General features: G+C 37.2%; 1 protein-coding gene across 1 annotated transcript; it reads right to left on the reverse strand.

Moving 5' to 3' along the window:
• Positions 1 to 70: 70 nt before the first annotated feature.
• Positions 71 to 10,687, reverse strand: LOC107701778 (ephrin-B2a-like). Its single transcript, XM_016503884.1, has 5 exons — positions 10,143 to 10,687; positions 6,797 to 7,086; positions 2,783 to 2,875; positions 2,300 to 2,413; positions 71 to 1,446 (listed from the first exon to the last, which is right to left on the reverse strand). The coding sequence occupies exons 1-5, from the start codon at positions 10,253 to 10,255 to the stop codon at positions 1,049 to 1,051; spliced, it is 1,008 nt and encodes a 335-aa protein (XP_016359370.1). The 5' UTR covers positions 10,256 to 10,687; the 3' UTR covers positions 71 to 1,048.
• Positions 10,688 to 10,946: the final 259 nt, after the last annotated feature.

Genomic DNA, 10,946 nt, shown 5'->3' on the forward strand with positions numbered 1-10,946 from the left:
AAAAAAATGTAAAATTAAAGAGGGCAGCACAAGCGACTATGGTGAATCCTTGTCAGCCATCTGGAATGTGAAATTCCCTCAACACACTATTGGCTAGAATCAACGAACAAGTTTAACAAATGCAAGATTTAAAAAAAAAAAAAGAAAAAAAAAAAGTCCATTATATCCAACAAGTCGCTTCACGTCTGCTGAAGTAAACTCCTGAAGTATCTGAACAAAATCAACCGAACATTCAATGATGAAACGTAATGGATGAGCAATGTCCAGATTCACACCAAAAGCATAATTTAAATGCTTGGCTATTGTATTTACATTACCAAGTCAACAAAGGATCTTTCTGTATGTTGATCTTTAGTTTTGTTTGTTTGCTGTTTGAATAAATGTTTGAAAAGTTATAAGCAAATGGGGATAAAAGAACCACATGCGTTTTGGACCACACCGGCTTGCACGTTAACAGCATAAGGGCTACAAATGTCTGAACTGACATGTAATATGCATCCATCAGGCCAGCTTTGGGATGCAAACAGTTAATTGCATCAGCTTAAATTGCATCGGATGGACTCAAATACATTGAAGAATTGCAAAGTACAGGAATAAAGGCCTATTCTCGTGCATGAATTAAGATCTGGGAGTTTAGAAACATAAAAATAAGTAAAAAAAAAAAAAAAAAAGGAATAAATAAAAAAAAAAAGGTTGTGAAAAAAAATCAGTTGGTATTCTCAGATCCTTCACATGAGATGTTTATTCAGCATGACTTTCACTGCATGTTCATCTGTAAGATTGTTCTAGGCTTTGAAAGTCATCCAGTTTTAAGGTATAAACAGAAGAGCAAATTCCCATGTGCACCAGCATTTAATCCAGAATCAAGTCTCAAAGCCAAGTTCTTCTGAATTAGACAACACTTCAGCCCTTCTAGCATCCAGCTAATAGAGCTAAAACATCTGCAACAAGCATCTGAGCGTCAGAGAGGCATCAAAACGCTGATGTCCATCATTTGAAACAGAGCCGGTCGGCTTTTCCGTGTCCGTGGCTTGTTGTCCATTCTCTGTCAAACTTTGTAGTAAATGTTTGCAGGATTTTGTGGTGGCATTTCTTGGACGATATAGACAGGGTGGCCGTAGTCACCGCTGACCTTCTCGTAGTGCGGGCAGTACATGCTTCCTGAGGTGCGCAGCGGAAAGATGATGTCACTCGGCTCAGAGCCGTTATTGTTGCTGCCGCCACTGGCAGCACTTCCGCGTTTGGGCAGCGTGTTTAATGGCAGCTGGGCGGAGCACTGCGCGGAGTGTTTCTGATGACGCCGATGCAGCAGTGCTACCAGAGCGATGATGATGATGATGAAGATGACAGCACCAGATGCAACACCAGCAAACAGGGCTACTTCAGATCCAGCGGATCCTACAGACTCTCCGCTCTTGCCTCCGGACTCACCATTCTGCATGGGGTCTGGGGAACGAGAAAGAATGGGGAGTTCATGATCAGATATAGTTTATTGTTTGTTGGATTCAAACACAATGATTGTGAAAGTAAAATATCCAGCTTTATACATGTAAATCATTTCAAATCATGAGAACAAATTAGGATATGCATGCCCATGTTAAACTGGCAACATTTAATTGTTTTTATTTATTTTGTACATAAACCTGAACCTGTGATACATATCCAAAAAATGTAGTTATTTTACATTTTTTTCTCACACACACACACACACACAAACAAAAGGATTTAAACTTTTCAAGGTTTTCAAACCATATTTAACCTAACTACAGTAGTCAACATTTGAAGTGGATCAAAAACGTTGATCAAAGTTGTCCTAAGACAAGAACACATTTTGGTTTTAGGTTTTATGACAACTTTGATGAAAGGATTTGATCCACTTCAAATGCTGACTAGTATATAATAAATCAAAATCTGCGGTGTAAAAATTTGTAAAATTTTGACATCTGAGATATATCAAGCATATTTAATTGATTAATTAATTATAGTATTGAGGTGATTATAGTATAACATTATATATTGTATTTTATATCATATTTAATTATTTGTTATTCCATTTATTTATTTAGATTTCAGTTTTGGGGTGAAATTTGATTTTTATGATGCATGACTTTTTATATTTATATTTTATTATTTTAGTAATTTATTAATTATTATTGCATTTTATGCTCTAATATATTGTATATTATAATCTAAAATATCGTTTACTGTATTAAATATGTTCAATAATAATTACGTTTAATAATTATTTGATCATTTATGACATTTAGTGAGATTTACCTTTGTATACATCAATACTTACCAACTCTGTTGACAGCATCGTTTTCTTTGCTGAAGGTGTTTTGGTCCTTACTGTCAGGGTATTTTGGAGGATATCTAGTTGGATAGTTTTTTGCTGAGAATGAATCTGTAGGACCTAAAAAGAAATAGAGAATTAAATATTAACAGACAGCAATTGAAATTACTAGTGGAGCAAAGCAGTACAAAATGTTCAGCGAATTGGAAAACTGATCATAATATCGGACCACCCTTACATATTTTTTGCTTCTAGGCATTATGCCCCAGGTTTTGAGAGAGAATTTAATGAATTGGCGTAAAGCTGCAAGTATCTCCCCACAAGCCCAAAGAAGGGACAGCTGGCATCGCCACAGGAAACAAGCTCACATGACATTTCAATTACACGCTGAGGCACACTAGCATGGACACTACAAGACCAGTGACATGAAAGACTGTAATGGAAGCAGTGATCTTCATCGATGCAGGTGTAGGTATGGGTGCTACTCACTCTGTCCAACTCGCAGGACCAGCTTCATAGATTTGGTCTTACAAACACCGCCGTCGTGGTTGTCCAAACCTTCAAAAGTGCTGTTTGATGTGGCTGAAAGATGGAAGAAAAAATTAACCGTTTTCATCATTTTGTTTAAAAAAAATATATGATAACATCACACAAAACGTGTGAAGAACATGTTTGGACCACATTTTTCCTAATGAAAGCAATGTGACAATATTATGTATGGAAGGCCATTTCTGCCACTGAGAAAGGTAATTGCAAGTTTTAATCTCACAATTAAAAAATTGTTCTTGCAATTCTGAATTTTGTGAGAAATTAAATCAGAATTGCGAGATAAAAACTCGCAATTCTGACTTTTTTCTTGCAAATGCGAGTTTGTATCTCGCAATTTTGACTTCTTATGCAATTCTGACTTTTTTTTGTGAGATATAAACTCGCAACTTTGAGAAAACAGTCAAAATTGTGAGACAAAAAGTCACAATTACCTTTTTTATTTTTTTTATTCAGTGGCAGAAACAGGCTTCCATACATTATTTATATGATAATTAAGCAAAACAATTCTATCTATCAATTCAATCAATTTTCGATCAATTTTCACTATAATAATCATGCAAAATTTCATTTTCATTTCTAGAATGCAACAAAAATTATATTGAGTATTTAACTGTAGTAATTACATATTATAATTCATTAAATGTTGGTAATTATAAAGGTCTTAACACCTCATTTGCTGCATTGCTGTTGTAATACAGTAAAAATTACAGTAATAAAATGTTCTTAATCATTTTTATTTTGCCTCAGCATTATGCCGATTATTACAAAATAATGTGAATCTAATAAGAATCAACTTTGAGAATAATGAGAACTACATCTTAATAGTGAAACATCCACAATCAAAGCAATATTAAAAAAAAAAGAAAAATAGGACCTTTTCAGTTCAGTTTTCTAAAGCAATATAAATTCTGGGATTCTTTTTTTTTGTGTGAGATTAATCCATCCAACATTTAGTAGTCTACATCTCTGATGCTGAATATTTAAAGCCCATCATCCATCTTAAAAACTTCAACATGCCACCGAATTATTCTTTCCTCTCGAGGCCCATTTCTCTTCCAGTCCTCTGTATGTATTTGGCCATATAAGTTTTAGCAGCACTAAGTGAGCTAGTTTATGACCGGGTCAGCTTTCCGCATGCGTCCTCACAGGTGCTCTAAAACCTTTCAAGTGTTCCTTGCGGACATTTGAGTCATGTGTTCATCAGTCACTATGCATGCGTACGCAGAAGGTGAAGGTTCAGCTTGCTCGTACAATGAGAAAATCTCACTTTTGCGGCACACCAAAGCTTCTTAAAAGCTTCTGTTTGTTTGCCAGTAAATCCTTACGAGGGGCGCGCACGCACTCACATGCACGCTAATTTAGAAACCCCTCATACTGTGAGTAATAACCGCAGTGTAATCACACAGGTTTGAACTTTACAGAAACTAAGCATATTACCAAAGCCTTTTCACATCATTATCACAGAATATCAAGGATTTGCTTTGGCCGTCAATCCACGGCTAGTGGAGTGGCTTGGTCGAACGATTTAAATGCCATTGTGCCTGCGCACCCATGCTGTGTCCTCTGATAGCGGAGCTAAAGAATTCCATTGGGCCGTAATCTCTCTTTCACTGCGAGGATTAAGACCAATCCCACATGAACAAATGGACTTCCCCTCCAAACTGCTTAGGGCACAGAAAGAACCGAGTGACCAGAGAGTGAAAGGGCAAGAGAATGGGGGGTGGGCAGAGAAAGCCAACCAAAGAGCTAAGGAGAGAAAAACAGAGGGGGAGAAGAGAGCGCTTTTACCCAACATGTCCCAGTTCTCTACAACCGTTCCCACATTCATCTGCAGCGGCTGCTCTAGATGTGACCCGACTCTTCGGCTTGAATGAAGCCCGCTCATTTCCTAACCACAACAAGCACATTCAGCGCCTCGGGCCAGCGCAGCTCAGCCAGTCACGAAGCCAGCGACCGAGCAACAAAGTGGAGGTGGAAAATTGAAGTTGCGCGCATACAATAAAGCAAGTGTATCCAAGCAGATGTTATGGTTTCTGCAGGTTATTTTTAGATTTTTGCAGACATTAAGAGACCTAACTATCCTAGCGATCATATTTTAACCACACAGCCACATAGAAACATATCCTGTCTGTATGTCTAGAAGAAATGCTCATTATTTGTTGGAAGTTGCAGTTGCAGCAGGACATGACGATGTCTTGTACTGATTGCGCAGGTATTTAATGGTTGCTCCTAATTTTGTCATTTTTAATGGCTGATATGATATACACACACACTCAACGTGTTTATCTGAAACACACACACACACACACACACACTCACTCAACATGTTTATCTGACACAAACATATAAATGCAATTAAACCTCCTATTTTTAATATACTCCTTCTACTTTCCTCTAGTTAAATCTATACAGTAAAATATGTTAGAAATAAACATTATTACTTTTAATTATTATAACTTTTGTTACTAGTTTTCTTAACTTACTGTATCAAAAATCAATTCATTAAAATAAATATTATATATTATATTATATATAGAAATATTAAATAAACTGAAATTCTAGTAACTTGTTAATGAGCAAAAAACAAAACAAAACCTACCATTCGAAAGTTTAGGGTTGGTATGATTTTATGCTCACCGAAGCTGCATTTATTTAATCAAAAATACAATAAAAACAGTACTATTTTAAAAATTTGTTACAATTTAAAATAACTGTTTTTATTTTTAGTATATTTTAAAATGTAATTTATTCATGTGATGCAAATCTGAATTTTTAGCATCATTATTCTAGTCGTCAGTGTCACATGATCCTTCAGAAATCATTCTAATATGCTGATTTGTTGCTCAAGATATGTTTATTATTATTATCAGTGTTGAAAACTTGCTAAGGTTGTATAAGCTAATTTTTTTTAGGATTCTAAAAAAATTGAAGTTAGAATAAAATAGAAAGTTCATAGGAACAGCGTTTATTTGAAATAGAAATCTTGTGTAACATTATAAATGTCTTCTAATCAACGTCTAATGTCTTCAATCAATGCACCCTTGCTGAATAATAAAAAAAAAATCATACTGAACCCAAACTTTTGAACAGTATTGTACGCCAAGTCTTTCCAACATGCCTAAAAAAAGTTCTCTTCCTCTCATTTAGTCAACTCTCACACACATCACAGTTACATCCACACGTTCTGACATTTGCATGCACACAAGGCGCACACACACACACACACGCAGACACAGAGGTAAGTCTCTTTAGAATCATTTAGGTCAGATATCCATGTCCCTCGGGCTGCAGGCCAAGCTGCCTTGAAAAATCACATCAAACCGATCCGTCTCATACTGGCAAAGGATTGAGGGATTTGGAGCGTGTAAATCTTAAAATCACATAAATGGCCATTAAGGAATGTGCCAACTGAATAGGGGCTGAGATCAACACACGCTAAACTGAACGATAACCCCTTTTTCGAAGTGGTCGATTGATACTAATGACATCCATGTAAAGGGCCATCAACAAGTCTTCCTTCCCAGAGAACACTGAACACTTGTGACGTTTCCATCCCCGGAGGGGAAGAGGACAAAAATAGGCTTGGGAAAAACTAAATTTTTAAAAACATAAAAAAAATGATGCAAGCTAAACAATATAATGATTAATGATATCTTTATGTCTATAACAAAGACATCTTGTGTGGTAAACACACTTGCTAATGGATTTAACACATTTCCATTAACTTGATTTGTTCACTATTATTGGAGGGCTACACTAGTCAGTCGCTTTCCCAGATGAAAACACGGAAAAGATATCTTGGGAGACAATGCCGGAGGCTGAAATTCCCACGGGTGGGATCAGTTCTGCATTTGGCTCCTTCTACACAGTGTTACAGCTGCCAACGGAGGTGAAAAAATGATCATGAATCGGCACCTGAGGTAAATTCTTGAGTAAGCATGGCAATAAACTTACAGATGATGTGATAGTCCTTTCCTTTGTAGAACTCCAGGCCCCACAGGTTGGGGCTGAACTCTTGAAACTTGAAGGTGAACTTCACGTCCTGGTCTGGCTTGTCACAGTTGAGCAGTAACATGTCGCCCTTAGTGACTCGACAGGTCTCAAGTTGTTCTTTGGGAACAAGATAGACCCGGAAGTATTCAATGTTCGTCTGCTCAGTGGAGCCTGGCTTGATTCTTGGACACACAATGTCCATTTTGTCTCCGATCTGAGGGTATAGTACTACACCCCTTCCTGGGACAAACCTGTAGGGAACACTGCGATGTTAAACATCTTATAGAGTTACAGAGATGGGAAGAACATACTGATTAGCATGCATAATAATGAATAAATTCTCTATATTTTATTAATTAGGCATGAGAACCTTAAAGTTGATGTAAAATGTATTGTGTTTGGGTATCTAATAAATTTATCCTCACAGCAAAATTATTAAATATTTGAAGCTAGTTGTTTCTTCAGGTAATTGAATTAACCAACTGGTCATTGGCTTCATTAATGTCTTTTAAGAGTCAATTCTAGATCCAATCCTGTATGATTTAGTTTTCTTCTGAGTAAAACAAAAGATGACATTTTGAATGTTGCAGCAGTTTTTGGACCCCCCTTGTCTTTTATTATAAAAAATGAGACTTTTTTCAAAGTGCATTCGACCCATGGTTGCCACCCTCCATTTATTCTAAAACAAGCAACTCAACGCAATGGATTGAGACAAGCAATTTCCTTTGGCAAATTTTCAGAGTTCTGTCTTGAAGCAGAATGCAAATGCATCTAAAGCATTTGGGACCTTGGCTTACTTACACATTTTTTGACTAATGTATGCAACTTTGCAGTCTCATGTTTTTCCCTATTACATATTTCTCTGCTCTGTAATGCATTTGCACAATTAACAATCGCTCACTCCTGACCGCTTGCTGGCGGCAGTCCTTTCCTGCCCTTGATGTTTAATACAACCTCACTATATCACCTATTACAATGTTCACTTCTTGTAAAAGCGTTCTGATATTGACCGTTCAGTTATTTGCAGATTCTCAGATTAATCTGATTTCTCATTAAACACACAAATTCTATTGTAAACAGGCCAATGCGTACACTGGATTTGTCCTTTATTTTCTAAATCTGCCGTGACAAAGTTAGACATGGTCTCATTCTCTCCCATGCTTCCCTAAACACCATAAGGCAGGATAAAAGAGCCACTTTCTAAGACTAGCTTCCATCCTCATAAAGTCATTAAGAGCTGGAAAGAAAGGGACCCTCTAGCTTCTACTGGGGGTCCTGAGAAGACAGGAAGCTTTAGTACCCCTCCTCCGCCCCCTGCAGTACCAACTTCTGTGTGGCTCAAACCGGGATGGGGGTTGAACTGTGCCTTCATCCCGGCGCACCTTTTGTCTCCAAAGCTCTGGGACAAAGATGACCCACTGAGCTACTGGAACTCATGAAAACCGATTACAACCTGCGGCAAAGCCCCACTACACTACAGCTTAGCATCTTAAAGGAACGTTATCCTGCATCCAAACAAAACTGATCTATTTGAATACAGGTTCACTGCTGTGAAGAAACAGCCACCAAATCGACCAGTTTCACTTGAGTGGTCAGATTGTGGAATAAAAAAAACTAAATGGGAAATTTAAGTGCATTCTTGGTGAAAATGCTTCATAAATATAAATTTTAAGAACATTTCTTCAGGTACGTTGACCAAATGGCAAGACCACACTATGGCAGGAAGAGAGTGTGTACTACTTTGGCAGCTGAGAAAACACCAGGCTGGGTGTTTCGATCTCAAAAAGTAGCACTTACCCTAGTTTAGCAACTATTTGTCCCGACGCAGAAAGGTGTGGTGGGGAACAGATGTACAGACCTCGGAGACACACTTCACAGTGGAAAAAAGTAGCTCAGGCAACAGATCTCTCTATGGCAATCAGTGAGAGGCTGTAATCCACTCTTCAATTTAACATTTCTCAGCTTATAATCAGTCCTAAATTTAGGCTGTGGCTCAGCACTCTTACACGATATTAACCATGATGTAAGGTCTCCACAAGTTTGATTGCTGATTCATTCTGCAGCTTTTCCTCAGTAAATACCAGGGTACATGGATTTTGCAAGACATGTCAACCTCACCATATAATTTCTACAAAACATTGCATTTACCTGCAGTTTTTTACAGGGCACACACAGGGTAATTGCTTAGATTATGTAAATTAACATTTACAAATAGTGGGAATGGCTATGAGGTGGAAGTTCGTTTTGGAAACAGTTTATACAGTGGTCGCCGTTCAGCTTCTTTTGCAAATGAAAGTACTCGCATCTCAATGTTGCTGTCAATAAAGCATCATTGTAACTAATACCCTGCCATCTGGAAAGGTGGGTGGTCCTTCAACAAAGTGGCATGGATTACGAATATGTTCAGTGGGCTGTCTTGTGTTTAAATTACTATGACAGGGTAATAAAATCAATAGAGAAATCAGCAAATTAAAACTGTAAAAGAAAGTGAACTTACAGATACATTTAAAACAATGAATGGTTCTTTGCTACACCTTCATAACACTCAAGTAGGCTGTTTTTGTTTTTTGAGGTGTCTGTGTGGTACTTAAAAGAATAAATAAACCATGTTACGTTTATAGGGTCATTCCTACCAATCAGCATAATGGTTTCCTTAAAGTCCTAGTACATATTTTTTGCCTTTGAATTATATTTGGATCTGTGGTTCAGATATCAACTTATGACTGGTAACTATTCGTTAAGTACAATAATTTATTTCTCAGTTGTATTATATAGTTATACTAGCACTTGTTTATTAAACAATAGTGCATATTCCAATTTGTACTAGTAACATTTTTAATGTTTCTAGTATGAACGATAATTAAGCCATTCCAACTAGTAATTATGACAAGAAAAAACTACTGGAACCTAGTGGACTAACTGGAATAGACACTAGTGTCAGAAAAGGGTATTAGTATAGTACAACTGGAACAATGACTAATACAGTTACACTGAACCACAGATCCCCATGTAATTCAATGGCAAAATATTTAGCAATTTGTTATCAGTTACAATGGAAGAGTTACGCGTCACTACTCGGACAGTAAAGGCTATTAAAGTAGGCTATTGAATGAAGAATTACAAGTGACTGATTTATAGATCAGTCATTTTTGGAATAAATATTCACTGTATAGAGATAGAAACTAGTCACAGGCTACTTACTAATAATTAAAAATAACCACTAGTAAAAAAAAATTGATAGAATAAATGTTAAAGCTGCTTGCCATACAACGCTTTTTCGTTAAGCTTTAATTTTAAGTGTACTTACTTGGTGTTCGAAGTATTCCAATATATTGATTCTAAAACTGTTGATCGAGCCAGTTTTACTCGACAAGCAACCATGAAAAGACCTAATATATAACTCCACATAGTTGTATCCATTGCGATGCAAAACAGTTCACCAGTCCAAATTTGATTATAACAGAGATCCACAGGCACTAATACGAGAAGAATCCGATGCTGCTGGTCGTTCTCATCTGCTGAAAACGCGTTTGATTTCAAAACGGAAAAAAAAACATCTATTTGCCAAGACCTCCTAAAATAACAGCTCCCTCGCAACTGGCACTCTAAACAACAAATTTAACAAAACGGTGTTTGATAATCCATCAGGTTATTTAGACATTAAAATGTTTTAATGCGCATCCTTTGGGAAACAGTGCCTATGGACATTCTTACGAACGCAGAGAAAACAGTTAAATAGTGCAGGTTCCGTGGAACGGCAGCATAGCTCTGAAATTCGGATGTTGCTGAGGTCTAATCTAAAGGCAGTATCATTGCTTCTCCTGTTCTTCGTCTTTGCATTCAACTCTGCCAGTCTTGGAGTGCCCTCGAGACGTGCTCAGAGACTTCTTAGGACAACCCAGTGTTGGCGTTAGACCCCGCCCACATTGCTCTCGATTGGATGACGCTGAATGAGTGACTCCTAGTCGATTTGAAGGAGACTAAACAGGAGTCTGGAAGCGGCACTGCTTCATTAAACATTAGGCTACCACCTGAGTTTACCTAGGGGGCCTCAGTGAACTCCATTTAAAACAAGTTACGTTATATTAAAATAAATAAATAAATAAATAAA

Source organism: Sinocyclocheilus anshuiensis, unplaced genomic scaffold, assembly GCF_001515605.1.
Source record: "Sinocyclocheilus anshuiensis isolate Anshui unplaced genomic scaffold, SAMN03320099.WGS_v1.1 scaffold2260, whole genome shotgun sequence".
NCBI classification, from domain to species: Eukaryota; Metazoa; Chordata; class Actinopteri; order Cypriniformes; family Cyprinidae; genus Sinocyclocheilus; species Sinocyclocheilus anshuiensis.